General features: G+C 36.6%; 1 protein-coding gene across 1 annotated transcript; it reads left to right on the top strand.

Annotated features, from left to right (window-relative positions):
• Nucleotides 1–33: 33 nt before the first annotated feature.
• On the top strand, nt 34–17,120 carry fkbp1b (FKBP prolyl isomerase 1B). Its single transcript, XM_048207636.1, has 4 exons — nt 34–197; nt 5,103–5,150; nt 16,142–16,254; nt 16,347–17,120. Exons 1-4 carry the CDS (start codon nt 161–163, stop codon nt 16,473–16,475), a joined length of 327 nt encoding a protein of 108 aa, XP_048063593.1. The 5' UTR covers nt 34–160; the 3' UTR covers nt 16,476–17,120.
• Nucleotides 17,121–18,092: the final 972 nt, after the last annotated feature.

Below are 18,092 nucleotides of genomic sequence, written 5' to 3'. Positions count from 1 at the left end.
TCGCAACGGAATTTGTCTAATGTTTCACCACGGGCACGGGTTACAGACCATCGCGCATACAGTTAGACTGATATGACAGTGGGCGGAGTGCAGCAGCGCTGCTGTCTCACAGTCTCTCTCTCACTGTCTCACTACTGTAGGATCTATCCTCGCGAACAGAATGGGTGTTGAGATTGAAACAATATCTCCAGGAGACGGTAAGACGCTATGATTTAATAAGTTCGACTTTCAAATTCACGAACGTTCTATCTAGACCGACTGTCGAATTCGAATGTTGTTTTTGGTACATTGTAGCAGTATTGCTGGAACATTCTGTAGCTCTAATTACATAATCTATTTACATTCTTGAATTTTCATTGTATATTATTTGCGTAAAGGAGGCAACACTAACACAGCTTCAACGAAATACCCATCGCTATGAGGATGTTTCCCGCTCACTGTCTAGTCAGGGATTTAACGTGTGTCTGACTCTGTGCCCAGCAGATAATATGTGCCATGCATGCCAACTCAAACACTCTTCTCATTATGATTCATTATGCAGCTGTCGGAAATGTGTTTTCTGGATTTCCTCTACAACATGCTCGTAGTTTGATTTTGCTCGTGCAAAATGCAGGTAGATTTTGTTGAGCGTGTATGTCTCAGATGGCAGCATTCTTGCCCTGGCTAGACATGAGCTTTGATGTTAATCCCAATGGGCTTTGCAGGGTAATTTGGCACTGTTGGCAGAGTCACTGGGATTCTGAGATCTGATCTGGTCTAATGGCACAGTAAGATGTTTTTATGTGTGCCACTTGTTGCATTACCTGTATGCAGGTGGCACCAAACTGAGCATGATGGCACTTTCATTGATAAAATTCAGTGTTGTTGACATTTATATATGGATGTATTTCTCGTTTCTGACTGGCCAAACTGATAGAGAGTATAACTAACAGCACTTGGACCACACAATACTGAATACAGTATACAAACCATTAAAAAATGTGGGGTTGGTAAGATTTTTATGCTCACCAAGGCTGCATTTATTTGACCTAAAATGCAGTAAAACAGTAATATTGTGAAATATGATTACAGTTTGATTTTTTTTTTAATTTCCTATATTTAAAATGTAATTTATTCCTGTGATCAAAGCTGTATTTTCAGCAGCATTACTCCAGTCTTCAAAGTCACATGATCCTTCAGAAATCATTCTAATATGCTGATTTGCTACTGAAAAAATATTTTTATTATTGTCAATGCTGAAAACAGATGTGCTGTTTAATATTTTTGTGGAAACCGTGACACATGCCTAAATACAAATATGCAGATCGTTTCATGTGACACTGTATATCATTTATTTGTTTTATATGAAGCTTGCCAATATTTCACAAAGAAAACATCAAAGGTAAATCATACATATGATTTTCAAATATAGACTTTTAACCTCAAGTTATTTTATTGGGCTATTACTTACCTGTACTTTACTTTAAGTCACTTTAGTTAAAAACATCAGAGAACTGACGCTCTTACAATACAGCTCAACATGCCTATATGATTACAATGGTTACATTTGTGTTTGGGTCATTGACGAATAAGGTTTATAAAAGTGTCAAAAAATATTATGGCGATATAATTAATTTTGAAGTTTTATTAAGTGTTAACAATGAGATTATGTGGTTTTTATAATCAATTAACACTGCTTTTGTCATTTATTACAAGATGGACAAAATTTGTCACAGAAAAAGTCATTCGGTTTAACCAAAATTTCGGTTTTACTGAATGACAGTTTTGGTTATACCGAATGACGATATTTTCAAACAATGCTAACAGGCTGATATCTAGTTAGCTAGCAAAAGGACAATCAAACATTTTATATTTAGTACAAGTTTTTAAAATATTACAACATTTTCCATGTTTTATAGCGGTTGTACCGAATGACCTGACGTTTCAGGATATGCGTATGAGCAAGTGAAAACATGAATTTTTCAAATAGTTAAGAGAGAGTTAGTACCTTTGCTTCATGACCATGTGGTCCTTTGCAGGTGTTTGAATGATGTCACATCCTGTCACATGATACTGACCGCATGACTTGATCCAAAATGGTCCCTTTATATTGGTTACTCCGAATGACATCAATGAAATTCATTTTTCCAGACATTCTTTCTCACAAAAAAAGCAAGGACTTCTACACATAATTTTAATACCATTTTGCACTATGTTGATATATGATGTTATAAAATCATGCCAGAATAAAAAATATATGCATTTATTACATTTTAAGATATATCACAAGTGAAATGTATGGGCCTTTGGACGGTTAAACCGAATGACCTTTTGCCACTTCAAAATCTTTAAAATACGTTTATATGTAGCAAAATGTAATTAAAACATTTTAGATTCAACAAAAGAGATCTAGTTTTACTACCTTACATACTTTGGATGTCATATCTTTGTTGTTTATTATTATTAAGGCCTTTGGACAAAAAAATGACCCATCACGTCATTGACCCATTTATGTTTTTTAGACATGAGTTCTATCAGAATTTGAGAGTCTGATTATTCCTTTATTAGTTTATATGGACCAGTAGGAGGTCAGTGAATCATAATAATGAGCATTATTATGACTTGATCAATAGAAGCTGTAAATAAGTGCTGGAGTGACCATGAGCTCATATGATTTTGACACCTTTCAGACGTAAAATTCTTGGCACAAGTCATCGAACTCAAGAACTGCCTACTGGGGTCACCAGTGTCAGGAATGAATGCGATGTAATGGTGCTTTCACTTTTCTCGCTCTTGCGTCTCTCTAATGACATCCTATCTGACCCCCACCAGTCTGCTGTCATGTGGCTCACATTCCTGTCCAGCTCCCACACATAATCAGACACCACCTCCACCACACACACACACACACTCACACACACACTTTTTCTGATCTGCCCTGGACTGCAAATGAAGTCTAAGACCATACCCAAGTCTCATGACTGTAGGAGCTGCTTCATGGATTTAGAAGTGATTTTATTGATCCCTTTGGGGTTTGTGGATTAAATTAGTAAATTAGAGCGGCAAGCTATTTCCACAGTTATTTGACCAAATTTTTTTCACTGTGGTCTATTTGTGATATCTATTTCAGACAAACAAACTCTAGCTGTATCCGAAATCGCATAGTTGCTGAATAACTGTATACAAAAAAAGCATGTCCGAATTCACTGTATAAAAGAGTAGGCCGGTACCCGGATGAACTTCCGGCGAGATTCTGAAGTGAAGTGTGCATATGATGAACACTTTACTATCCCATTAGGCCTCGGGGATTGGATTTGTGAATGGCAGTGAAGCGACGCAACTGGTGCTGATAAGTCACATGACAGTGACAACATGGCGAATATATGGCGAATATATGTCCGGATTACATTCATACTATATAATATAGAACATACTTTTTAGCAGTTGTGAAGTAATAATTACTTATTTAAGGTATTTACTTAATTATTTTGGACACAGCCAATGCTAATCAGGGTTGGTCGCTTTACATGTTAATCAGACCTTTTCTTCCTGTTTGTTGGTTGTTCTTCACCATAAAAGCTGCTAAGGGGACAAAACAACATACACATAGTAATCTGAGTATCTTATAAAGATTCAGTGCTGCAAATCTTACAAAGCTCTGAAAATCTGTTAAAAGCCTATCCTGGTTACCCTTGTTTCCTGGTAGACTGATTAAAGGGATAGTTCACCTAAAAATTATCCCATGATTTACTCACCCTCAAACCATCATAGATGTATATGACTTTCTTCTTTCAGCCAAACACAATCGTAGATGTATTAACAAATATCCTGGCTCTTCCAAGCTTTATAATGGGAGTGAATGGGGGACGCGATTTTGAAGCCCAAAACAATGCATATATCCATCATAAAAAAATAATCCACAAGGCTCCAGGGGGTTAATAAAGTGAAGTGAAGCAATGCATTCTAGTAAGAAAATATCCATATTTAAAGCTTTATTAACTATAATAACTAGCTTCCGGCAGCGGCCATACATATTGACACCTGACCTGACGCATGATGTGATGACTAACATGGAAGCGCAGAGGATAGGGCAAAAGTAAACACTGGTCACAAATTAGAAGTCCAAAATGATCATTTTTTAAAGAGAAATATTGGAGGATTTTGATATAAGAGAAGATCAGCTTGAGGTTGTTGCCCAGCCCTATTTGTTTAAACCGCGAGAGGCGTCTAAACTTACGCTACACCTACATCACATGTCATACATCGCTTCACGGATTACTCTTGTGGTGCAAGTCGACTTGCGCAGTATGCATACTGCCATTTCCCGGAAGCTCGTTATTATAGTTAATAAAGTTTTAAATATGGATATTTTTTCTTACAAAATCCTATCACTTCGCTTCAGAAGGCCTTTATTAACCCCCTGGATCCATGTGGATTACTTTTATGATGGATAGATGCACTTTTTGGGCTTCAAAGTCTCCCATTCACTACCATTATAAAGCTTGGAAGAGCCAGGATATATTTAAATATATCTCAGATTGTGTTTGTCTGAAAGAAGATATATACACCTAGAATGGTTTGAGGGTGAGTAAATCATGGGATAATTTTCATTTTTGGGTGAACTATCCCTTTAAGACGCAAGTCCTGGACGCTGTGTGTCAGCCAGCCAATAAGATTGGACCTGGTCATCAGGAGCTCCGGAGGGATAAAAGGAGGACTGACAACAGTGAAGGATGAGAGTGGACCAGGCCTGGACTTTATGTTGGTGTTTTGTTTTAGTTTATGTGGCAGTTGTCCATGAGGGGCTGCCGCTTTACTTTCGTTTTGTTGTTTATGTTTATTTCGTAAAGTTACATTTACTGTTCGATGGTTCCCTCCTCCTACTTCGAGTCTTTAACACTGTTGCAGTTCTTTACAATGGAAAAAAGTTCTTTAGATTAATAAAATTGTCTTCATACTAAGAAAAAAGTAGTTCATTTAAAAAAAAGATTCTTTGGCACGCCATAATTGGTTCTGTGGCAGCACTGTGAAAACCCCCTTTTGGAACCATTATTTTTAACATTGTAAATGCCATATGCTATAAATCTTTGCACTAACTGTCTCATTCTCCTCTTTCTTCACAGGAAGAACCTTTCCGAAGAAAGGACAGACATGCGTTGTGCATTACATAGGTAAACAATCTGCCGATGTAAATGTTGTTCACATATGTTGTTTGTTGGAGGTTTCACTCAGACGGCTGGTGCGCCCTGCAGACTATCAACTCAGACAGACGGGAAACAGGATGTCGATAACAACATTCTGTCTCCTCTTGTTTAATGTTTTCTTTCCTCTCAGTATCCCAGTGCTTCTCTTTGAAAACGCAGGTAGTACTTGATAAGTGTTGCAATTCTTTTCCCCGTATTGAATTGCTTGGTCCTCGACTACATAATAGGCCCTTATAATAATTGCTTGAACTCTGGACCTTTATTATTGTTCATGACCTACAGTATGTTGCCAAATGGATCAGACAATAGATGTCTTTTCAAATCATTATGTTCATATTGTTATAAAATACTGTGGAGTCCAAAAGTCTGAGACCACTAGTGAAAAGACTTTCATTTCCAATCCATCATTTTATAATTTACTACATATTGTTTCATTACTAATTATATTATCAGCAAAAATCTTGAGCCTGATGATCATGGTCTCCAGCACGATATGAGATGCTCCAAAGAACTTGTGCTTCAATGGAAGCCAGAACATGTGACGGCCTGTTCAATGGAGTCACAAGATCAATGTAACCAAGATTAGTCACCTGGAAAGAGTGCAGAATCTACCTAATTTTCGACTTAATTTTATATTATTTGATGTTTTGGTCCCACTTTATATTAAGTGGCCTTAACTACTACTATGTACTTACATTTAAATTAATCATTTGATACAATGCACTTATTGTGTACATACATGTTTTTACATTGTACTTATATTTTAAAAACACCTGCACGTAATTACATCTGTAATTAATTTCTGTAATTACATTCATAATTACACTGTTGACCCATCCCTTACACCTTACCCCTACCCTTAAACCTACCCATACCACCAAAGCTTTCCCTAACCTTACCCGTATCCCACCTCAATAGCAGCAACAGTGTTTTGCAATTCAATATGAACCCAATAAGTACATTGTACTTATTTTTTGATGTAAGTACATAGTAGTTAAGGCCACTTAATATAAAGTGGGACCGATGTCTTTGTTTACATTTTTTTTTTCTTCCATTTCAGATTTTTTTTTATTACATTTTCCATGTGGTTTCACAGTGTTGGACTGCATAGAAATATTTGGCTCTCAATCCAGACTACAAATTTGCCTTGTTTGCCAGTTGCAGGTAATATGTAGAAAATTGCTCTTCAGTACTAATAATATATATAAATAAAATATATTTTAAAAATTCCGGCCATAAAACTGATATTTTAAACATACACTAAGTTTTCGGTCAGTACGATTTTGTAAATGTTATGCTCTTCAAGGCTGCATTTATTTGACAGTAATATTGTGAAATATTATTACAATTTTAAAATGTTTAAAATGTAATTTATAAAGTGGTGCAGGGATGATGAATTTTTGTTGGCCAAAACGTGGAAAGGAGTTAGCATTTTAGCACTTCTGGTTCCATTGTCCGGTCAATGTTTTTTTTTTTAATGTTTTTTTTTTTTTTTAAATGCTTAAAAAAAAGTTTTGTGGTTCACACAAGCTCAAGATATTCTCACGTTTTAATTCACAACATAAAATACATAAGTAATACCCACTTGTGAGTGTTTTTTAAGCTTTTACTTGTCTTGAAAATGACATAAGTTGCTAAATGGTGCTACAGAGGTGGTCAGAGACATTAACTGTCATGTTTTCACAGCCTCGTTGTGTTTATAATCACTTTTGCAAACTATTATAACTTGAACTTTCAGGGTAAATGTTTAAACAAAGAGTTGTCAGAAGCTTTAGCTTTTGACTTCTGCTGGTTGTATTTACACTTCAGAATTCATAAAAGTTTTGTTCATTTGTGAAGACTATCATGATGAACAAAACATGTAAGAATCATAAGCTTTTGTTTGTCACAGGGCTTATTTTATGCAATAATCCAAAAGCCAATGGAAAAATCATATTGGGTTTTTGTTGAGGGAAACAGGGTGATGCAAACTGGGTTGACTACAAAAATATGTCATTAGTACTTTATTCATGTCATGGCAAAGCTGAATTTTCAGCATCATTACAGTCTTCAGTGTCACATGATCCTTCAGAAATCATAATATGCTGATTTGCTGCTCAAGAAACATTTCTTATTATTAATGTTGAAAACAGTTGTAATATTTTTGTGGAAACTGTGATGCATTTAAACTGGATTCTTTGATAAATAGAAAGTTCAAAAGAGCAGCATTTATTTGAAACAAAACTCTTATGGTCATTTTTGATCAATTTAATTCATCCGTGCTGAATAAAAGTTTTCATTCTTTCAACAACAACAACAAAAATCTTACAGAACCCAAACTTTTCAACAGTAGTGATTATTTTTGTCTCCAAAATTGTTATTTCCTACTGAATGTTCTAATTATTTTTATAGAATGTTTTTTTTTTATTAATATATTATTGTGTCATCTTTAAACTAGAATATGTTCAATAATGAAAAACACAAAAAAAACCAAAAACATTATAAATGTTAAAAGTAAAAGGTTCTTTCCTGTCTTGTCAGAGGTATCTGCAGTAAACCAACAGATCTCTCACTGTTATTATAAGCTAGATTCAGGCAGCACTGACTGTGAGATGAGCTTCTGGTGGTCATTAGCACTCAGAGCAGCAAACAGGGTCAGACTCACTGCAGACATCAATACAGCCCTTCTGCAGTACTTAATATAGCACTGCAGGGCCTTTGCTGAGAGCCCTTGAGCCCTGGAGTGAACCAGATACAGCACTATCTCCAGAGACACTCAAGTCATCACTGTTTGGCCTCACTCTTTTTGGCTGAAATGGACAAAAATCCATAGAGCAAATGTTTAGAGTGTGGAGCAGGAGAGAAATTTGGGCTTAAGATTTAGGGCCAGATTTACTAAACAGGGCAAATTAGCATGAGAGCGCAATTCCAAAAAAGCGCTGATGGGAGTGGAAAGTTCTGCGTCTACTGACGACACGCAAGTTAAAGAACACGGATGCAGCCGGATCTTTTACTGACAAGCTCTATCTACCAAGAGCAGCGTCTGGTTTAAGACATGCTTTTTTGGGGGCCGGTAAAATAACGGCGTAGTAAATTGACAAGAGCAAACCTTAGTAATTCAATTAAACACTCTCCTCCCATAAATTTTGTGTCTGAAAGGGAAACATCTACAAATACAAATGCAATAAGATCAGCCCCAAAAATAACTGTGAACGCCTTTTCATCGCTAATTTTTCTCTGCTTGTCTATAGTAAATCCTGACCATAGTTTTTTTAATGCCAGAGGGTTTGCTCTGCAAGCTATTAGTAAATTTGGCCTCTAAAATGTAAAGGTAGGGTAGACAATTTTGAAGTGCCTAGCAATAGCTTTAAAAGCATGAGATCCCACCCTCCCTTCAGATTGTCTCCAAAGCCACGCCTCCTACAAAACACATGCAGTGTCTGCAAAGCGTCACGAGAATGCAAACATTATGGGAATGTTACTTTTGAATGTTCTCTTAAAATCCCCCTGTACTGTAGTCAATCATTTTTATCCCACCAAAATGACGTTTAAATGTTTTTTCCTGTGAAAAAAATTCTTCATGCCTTAAATAGCTTGAATAAAACACTTTAGCCTCATTTAATATACGAGGATCAATGAATATGCAAATTAGCCCCACCTCCACTCACTGACGCCAACTCAGAGATCCACTCGGTCAACTTACTGAGGTAAACGGCGCACAACGGTATCACTTATTACAACATCGGACACATAACAGTAATTCATATGATTAGCCTTTTGCTTGACTATCTTATCAAACAGCTAATAGTGTGTTGTTAATGTTACACAAACCATGTTCCCATTCGCCATGTCAGAGTCAGACAGCTGCCTTCTAACAATCAGTATCCTTAGAAACGCGTTGAACTCAGAACATCAGTGTAGAAAGGCATATAGTTCGTCATAACATTGTAATATACACATGCCATATTGCTAAATCTACGCGATTTTTCATATCAACAGAAAAATAACCTGGTTTCTCTCGAGACTCCCCTGCTCACTGTTAATGATATGCTAAAACCTGCCGGCACGTTGACGTGATTGGTTACAAGGTAGTTTGTGACGTCACAAACACCAGCGATTTCAAACCGCGGGTTTCAGACTGCAAGTTTTCTATTCATGGCAGTTTTAAGGTGAAAATACTCAGCAATGGTGTTGACTTATGAATTTGCACATGGTTTGTCTTAAAGCATATTAAAAACACCATATAGACATGGTTGATTTTCACCACAGGGAGTCTTTAAAGACTTAATAAATTTGAATGAAAATTCTATTAATGTTACTGGAAGAACGTTTGCTCACAACTTTGAGAGAACATTGCCAGAACATTCCCTGTTAGCTGGGCAGGTTGTTAGCCCTATATTATCAGCAGTCATGGTTGCAAGCAAAGCGAAACAGAATGGATTTTATCATGGGCCCATGCCTGAATTATCAGAGAGACCCCCTGTTGCACATCTACCTTTCTCTGAGCCAGCCAGGCAGAACAAATCAATTAGCCCATTCCCGCTGGGTCCCCTGGGGTTTATTATTAGAGCACAGGAAGCTATCAGATTTCCTGTGACTGGCGGCTCTATTAATAACAATGGCAACACTATGTATAAATATGTTCTGAAGAGACACCCGTGTGATGGGTGGTGGCTCCAGGATTAGGGCACTGTAATGGCAATAAAGAGAAACCCACTACAGGTGTCCAGTTTCCTGAACCCGGACCAGACATTCAAAGGCAGTAAAGTAGTGATGTCATGTGCAATTATGGGAATGTTCCCTTCTCTTGGTTTTAGAACATACTTCCCTATGTTTGAGCAACAGTTCAATGCTCATTGCCCTTTTTTAAGGAATAATTGACCCCAATACACCTATATAATGTTTTACTGTCCAAGTCTCATCCATAGTGTAAGAGATTGTAGGTAATAATATTAGTTGAAAAATAATCCTTAAATCCCTACGAGAAATAGTATACCATCCAGGCACATTTGGCTTTCATTTTTTTCCAACTTGATTCAAGATGCTGGCATATTCTGGCATTCTGTAAGGACAGTCTGGAAATTGGGATGCAGCCAGGGTTTCAAGTTCTGGGAATGAGTTGTTGTACAGCTCACCACTCAGCAGGCTGTAATATGAGATTAAGTTTAGCGTGGAGGTTATTGAACAAAATGAAGATGTATACACTACCTTTTAAAAGTCAGTAAGATTTTCTTTTTTGAAAGAAATTAATACTTTAATTCAGCAAAGATTGATTTAAAGTGACAGTAAAACCTTTCCATTCATCAAAGAATCCTTATAAAATGTATCATGGATTCCACAAAAACATTAAGCAGCACAACTGCTTTGATAATAATTTGATTTATATAATTAAATAATTAATAATTTGATAATAATAAGAAATGTTTCTTGAGCAGCAAATCAGCATATTAGAATGATTTCTGAAGGATCATGTGACACTGAAGAATGCTGAAAATTCAGCTTTGATCACAGGAATAATTTATATTTTGGAGTATATTAAAATAGAAAATCATTGTTTGATGAATACATGAACCCATGAGTTTTCCATGCTACGTGGTTTTCTGCTGACATGTTTTTGAGTTAAAATGTGCCAACAAATCTATAAGAGGCAGTTGCATTCAGGTAGCGTGTGCATCTGATTACATTTGACGCTGACTGAGAGAAACCGGCTGCCAGCTCTGGTTGACGGATACTGTAAGCTGTGGTAAAAATAGCCATCCCGGCCTCTGCCTGCTGTACCGGTTCACACTCTTTCCCACCGAGCTCTCACGCACAGGTTCAGAAACCGAGATTGACTTTAGGTTTTTTTCCAAGGCTGTCAGTAGATCAGGTTCGCGTCCACTAGGCTACATCCATCGGACAAAGAAAAGCTCCCACCCAACATGACCGCTGATTGTAATCATGGAAAATAAAATTACTGTGGAGCTGATAGTACAAGCTGCAAGATATTCTGTGACTTGTAACGATCCTGGTTTTGTAAAGGGTCCGTGAACCTATTAGCATTAAAATTTCTGTTAAAGTCAGCATGAAACGGAAGTTGCAAAAGCTTTTTCTTTCATATCGTGGTGTATATTCAAGTGAAATGGCTTTTCGAACAAGAAAAATGTAGGGCGGGTCTTGATTTTGTCCATTGGGAATTGATTGGATCATTGGATGGTTGTGGTTTGCTACTGGTGGATTTCATGTGAGTGACAGGTTGCCCCGCCCTCACACCAGTAAACACATCATCAGCGAAGAGAAGAGATGTTGCTGCAAGATAAAGGGGAAGTTATTTTCATTAAAGATTACAATGCACATGGATTTAAAAAATCAATGCTGGAATATTCCATAAAAAAATAATAATTGTGGTGACTTTAAACTGATTATACAGTAGTGGCCAAAAGTAATGTACAGAGAGATGATATTTGTTTTAATGACCCTAAAAGTTTGATTAAACCTTCAAATTATGAGGAAAATTAATATTTTTAAATATTTTAAATAAAGAACAAAACATTAAACTTAGTTGAGGGACTTATCAGACAAAATTATTTGTTCAAAAAAAGGCAAACTACAGCATAGAAAAACAAAAATCTCACAGGAAAAGCATACGTTGACTACAACATAATTAGTTATGAATATTTTGTTGATTCTTTATTTCTTTCATTGTTTTGCATGTGCTCATAATTTCTTTGTATAACAGTTTGGCCAAAAATTATTGACTACTAACTATGCAATACGCTTACCAAATGTATATATATATTAAGTAATATAAATATTGTTATTTAAGAATAATATTTAAATAAAGGGTGAGGGTGAAGATGTGAATTTTCCTTGGCTGGACAGTTTTACTTTTGGCCACTACAGTATGTGTACAAATAACATGACTTGATTTATACATATATTTGTTTTGGAGTATTTTAAAATTGATGGACAATCATAACAGAACACCCTAGGAACAATACAGCAAGATGCTAAAAACTACTTGGAACACCATAACTAGCAAACACAGAATGGCGGTGAGTTTTGCTTTGGCAAGCACTATTCACATTCTGAAAATGTAAAAATCTAGTTTATAAATGGTCTTTGTACAGATTGATAAAAGTTCCAAAGGTTTGTTAGAGCAACACTGGATAAATTCAGTCAGTTTAGTTCATTCATAAATAAGCTTTAGTACGTCCTTGTAGTAGAACAAGCTTGTTTTATAATATACTGTCTGGTTTTGGAATGGAGCCCACTCTGCAGATATCTTGGCGCAGGGACCTTCCTGGAAGTCCCAGTGAAATTCCAGGGGGGAGTGAAAGTTAATACTTTACTGTACTGTAAGAGAACCATCTCTCAGCTTAAGGAACCTTTAAATCTCCCTCAGCATGGATGAAACTGTAATAAGTGCTTCTCATGGTGTGTCAGATTTAAACAAATCACAGACACTGTTGTCCTTACTAAAGTTGGATGGACAGTTAGATGGTTATTCGTACAATTAATTGAAATTATGATCTGATAGATAGTGAAATGTAGGATTTTGATATGATTGATGACATACGTATCTAGTAGTACTTTTGTAATCATATTAATCTTTCATAATGCCTTATTGTTTGTGTGTAATAATTTTTATATTGATAATAATATTTTTTATAAATCTGAAAAAAAAAAAAGAATTCAGATGGAATATATAATATATTCAGATGGAGAATTCAGATGGAATATATAATATATTTTTATAATTTTATTTTAAGATTTAGATTAGATTTAGGTTTACATACTTTTAGATTACATACTTTTAATATGCTTTATTTTAAATTTGGCACCCTATATGATCCAAGACCTATTCGTATCTTTCTGTCTCTTTCTCTTTTTCTTCCTTTGATATAGACGGAGGCAAAAGGTGACCTACTTAAGCCATCTGAATAATCCAGTGAATTAGGCCAGTGTTTCATATTTCATTCTTTTTGTTCATTTAGATCACAAGAGCTCAGATTCCGCAGGAGATTTAGGCGCAGAAGCGCTCCCTCTGATGGGTCAGCTGTGTGTTAGTGGACTATGCCTGATTTTAAAGCCTGTTTGATTGAAGACAAACCACAGACATCCTGAACGAGCTAACTAAAGAGAAATGAATTTAGCATCAATCTCTTTATTTCAGATTTTCTCTTGCTTTTCTAAAGGATTAACTTATGGATTCTTACATGACACAAAATTAAATGTAAAAAAAATAATCTATAGACTTGGATTTAAAAAGAAAATTAAGCCATATCTGGAGATCAAATATATCACAGAGACCACCCAGAACACCCTAAAACATCGAGAACACCATAGCAGCCACCTCGCAACATCCTAACAACCACAAAGAACACACTAACAACCACCTAGCAACACCTAAAACCACCCAGAAGACCCTAGCATCACCCTAGAAACATCCAGAAGACTCTAGCAACACCCTAACAACTACCTAGAAATCATAAGCAACCACCTAGCAACACCCTAAAATCAAACCAGAAGACCATAGGAATACCCTAGAAACATCCTGAACATGCTAGTAATACCCTAAAAACATCCATAAGACTCTAGCAACACCCTAACAACCACCAAGAACACCCTAACAACTACCCAGAACACATTAGCAACACCCTAAAGCCACTAAGAAGACCATAGGAAGACATTAGAAACATCCAGCAATAACCCTAGCAATAATCTAAAAACATCCAGAAGACTCCAGCAACACCCTAACAACCACCAAGAGCACCCTAACAACACCCTAAAAACCACCCAGAACACCCTAGCAACATCCTAAAAACTACCTAGAACATATTAGCAACCATACAGAACACCCTAGCAATACATCCAGAAGACTATAGCAAAAACATCCAGAAGACTATAGCAACACCCTAACAATCACCAAGTGTACCCTAGCAACTACCCAGAACACATTAGCAACCAACTAGCAACACCCTAAAAAACACATAGAACACCCCAGCAATATTCTAAAACATCCAGAACACTCTAGCAAAACCATAACAACCACCAAGAGCACCCTAGAAACACCCTATCAACTACACAGAACACATTAGCAACCACCTAGCAACACCCAGAAGACCCTAGCAACACACTAGAAACATCAAGAACACCCTAGCAATACTCGAAAACACCCAAAACACTCTAGCAATGCCCTAAAAACCACCAAGAGCATCCTAGCAAAACCCTAACAACTACCCAGAACACATTAACAGCCATCTAGCAACACCCTAAAAATTGCCTAGAAGACCCTAGAAACATCAAGAACACACTAACAATGCTTTTAAAAGCATCCAGAACACTCTAGCAATACCCTAACAACCACCACCCAACACCTTAACTTCATGGCCTGTGCAAAAGTTGCTTGATAAAATGTACAAATCTAGTTGTAGCAGTACTCTAAAAACATCCAGAAGACTCCAGCAACACCCTAGCAACACCCTAGAAGCATCCAGTACACTCAGAACACTGTAACAACACCATAACAACCTCCAAGAGCACCCTAGCAACACCCTAACAACTACCCAGAACACATTAGCAACCACCTAGCAACACCCTAAAAATCACCAGAAGACCCTAGCAACACCCTAGGAACATCCAGAACACCCTAGTAATACTCTTAAAAACTTTCTAGCAACACCCTAACAATCACCATCCAACACTCTAGCTTGAGAAAATGTAAAAATCTAGTTGTAGCGGTACTCTAAAAACATCCAGAAGACTCCAGCAAGACCCTAATAACCACCACCTAACACCCTAGCAATGCTCTAAAACATCCAAAACACTGTAGCAACACCCTAATAACCTCCAAGAGCACCCTAACAACACCCTAACAACTACCCAGAACACATTAGCAACTATCTAGCAACACCTTAAAAACCACCAGAAGACCCTAGCAACACCCTAGAAACATCCAGAACACCCTAATACTCTTAAAAACTCTCTAGCAACATCCTAACAACCACCACCCAACACTCTAGCTCGAGAAAATGTAAACATCTAGTTGTAGCAGTACTCTAAAAACATCCAGAAGACTGTAGCAACACCCTAATAACCTCCAAGAGCACCCTAGCAACACCCTAACAACTACCCAGAACACATTAGCAACTACCTAGCAACACCCTAAAAACCACCAGAAGACCCTAGCAACACCCTAGAAACATCCAGAACACCCCTAATAATACTCTTAAAAACTTTCTAGCAACATCCTAACAACCACCACCCAACACTCTAGCTTGAGAAAATGTAAACATCTAGTTGTAGCAGTACTCTAAAAACATCCAGAACACTGTAGCAACACCCTAATAACCTCCAAGAGCACCCTAGCAACACCCTAACAACTACCCAGAACACATTAGCAACTACCTAGCAACACCCTAAAAACCACCAGAAGACCCTAGCAACACCCTAGAAACATCCAGAACACCCTAATAATACTCTTAAAAACTTTCTAGCAACATCCTAACAACCACCACCCAACACTCTAGCTTGAGAAAATGTAAACATCTAGTTGTCATTCTTATTACAGGTATGACGTCAGCACGAACTGCTGAGATAATTAGATCCGTTTGTGTGACCGCTCCACAGGTGATGGATGGTTGATGTGGACTGTCTGTTTCACCAGCTGTTGTTTTAGGGCCAGTGTTGTGCTATCTGTTTTTTCCGCCATGTTGCACAGTCTGAATCTGCGGTTAAATGGACGCTTGAGGATGTTGAACTGATAGTATCTGTTGAGCGCTTGGTCCACAGCTGCAATTACTGTCTCCTGTGAGCCTGGGAGCTGCGATCGTGCATGTTTCTTCATCAACTGTTTGTCTGTTTAGATGTGTTAGCATTTTCTCCTTAATCTTAGGATTAGATTTTTGCATTATGAACAGTAAACATTTTTAGGGAACCACCCAGTTTGTTGTGATGATAATTGTGTTTTTAACTTTTTTGTTTTAATTTAATTGCAGGGATGCTGCAGAACGGAAAGAAGTTTGACTCGTCACGAGACAGAAACAAGCCCTTCAAATTCAAGATCGGCCGACAGGAAGTCATCAAGGGCTGGGAGGAAGGAGTTGCACAGGTAATGGATGAGTCTGATGCTGTGCTGTATGTATTCTAAAGCCGTTTTTGTGGAGTGTGTGCTTGCTCTATAATATTTCTACCTAATTTCAGATGAGTTTGGGTCAGCGGGCGAAGATCACCTGCACCCCAGACATGGCTTATGGGGCCACGGGACACCCTGGTGTCATTCCTCCCAACGCCACCCTTGTATTTGATGTGGAGCTGCTGAAATTGGAGTGAACCACTAGCTTTTACAGGGCTGAAGTCCTCAAACGGAGAAGGAAAAACACTAGTCCTCGCCCCACCAACAAAACCTTCTTCATCTAAACACTCTAGGCATCATCTTTTGTGTTTTTTGCCAACAAATGCAATATGTAGACACTGTTTAGTTACTTTAAATCTTTTCTACACACAACCTTAACACTATTTTGGCATCTCGTTTTCATGCAAAGTGTTTTGTTTTTATTTTATAAATGTAGTATTTTTCATACTACATTTTTCTGAAAATATGTGAATACAATAGAATCATTAAATCAGTATTTTAATTTGTACCAGACTGAATCCACTGCCTTGCTGAATTTAGTAGGGTTAGAATTTTACAGAAGGGTATAATTCTGTATTCTGAGGGGCATTAACAACCACTGTCTGCATTGCCACTTTTGATAAAAGTATATCCTGCTGAATGCATATGATAAAATGATAATGTTACTGTATTTACTATATATTTTATATATAAATCTGTCCCTTATAAACATTAGCTGTAAGTCTCATTCAGATCTATTACAATGAGACGTGGAACAAACTGAATATGTACGATGGAGTGCTTTGGCTTCAATGAACATTTTATCAACTTGCTCTTAATAAAGACCTTTGAACTCTTGGAAATCTTTGTGATGATGATGTAATTGGATCTGTTACACTAACAGTGTAATGATGCCGCATTATTATATGTTCTCCTGCTACTGTGTAAGATAAGAGCGAGCAGGAGATAAGAATATGTGGCGTTTCATAACTTGGAGGCAAGACATTACATTTTCCATTAACCTTTCTGTGTTTTTCTCTCATATAATAAACATTAAATTGCCTGAAAAATATTAAAATGTTTTTAAAATCTAAAAAAATTACTTGTTTATATAATATTAACTTCTTGATTTCTTGCACAATTTGTATACATAACATTTATGAAACATTTCATGAACATATATGAAACAAGGAAAGATTATATGAACATGTTATGGCCATAGACAATCTAGGAGTGTTTTAAAGTGAAAAAAGAATAGAATATCATCACTAAATTATGTAATAAAATGGCGTTATAGCCTTACACTGTAGTCTGATGTTTCATAATGCATATTTTAATTAGTGATAATGCATTACATTTGTGCAAAGACACTATATTTAAACAGAGTAACTGCAGGTTTGCAGGTCATTATATAAACTGTAATAATAACAAAAAAACAAAACAAAAAAAAACCTGCAGTATATAGATATATACATATAACTTGGCATATGTCACCACCTGCTGGAATTGAGGTAACATAACGATTTTTTTAATGCAATAATAACAAATTAACAAGACAATAATGAACAATACTATACAATAATAAACAAAAAAACAGAGGGTTACATACAAAAAAAAATTAAATAAATAAAGATTTTAAGACCGTCAAAATAAAAATTGGTGACGCATCTCACTATATAACTAAACTATACTAATTATAATATATCACTATAACTTGAACTCATTTATTGCCGGGTCTTATCCAGACACACACACGCAAAAAACCCGAATATTTAGAAAACACTAAACGGAACCTTTGATTCAGAGCCTCAACATCATCCGTGAAGATATATACT

This window comes from Megalobrama amblycephala, linkage group LG11, assembly GCF_018812025.1.
Source record: "Megalobrama amblycephala isolate DHTTF-2021 linkage group LG11, ASM1881202v1, whole genome shotgun sequence".
Classification (NCBI taxonomy): Eukaryota; Metazoa; Chordata; class Actinopteri; order Cypriniformes; family Xenocyprididae; genus Megalobrama; species Megalobrama amblycephala.
This window is presented reverse-complemented; position numbering and strand designations above follow the sequence as displayed.

Coding starts and splice junctions, on each gene's coding strand:
- fkbp1b (XM_048207636.1), top strand. CDS start 161: ATGGGTGTTGAGATTGAAACAATATCTCCAGGAGACG. Junction 198..5,102: donor AACAATATCTCCAGGAGACG/GTAAGACGCTAT, acceptor CTTTCTTCACAG/GAAGAACCTTTCCGAAGAAA. Junction 16,255..16,346: donor GGGAGGAAGGAGTTGCACAG/GTAATGGATGAG, acceptor ACCTAATTTCAG/ATGAGTTTGGGTCAGCGGGC.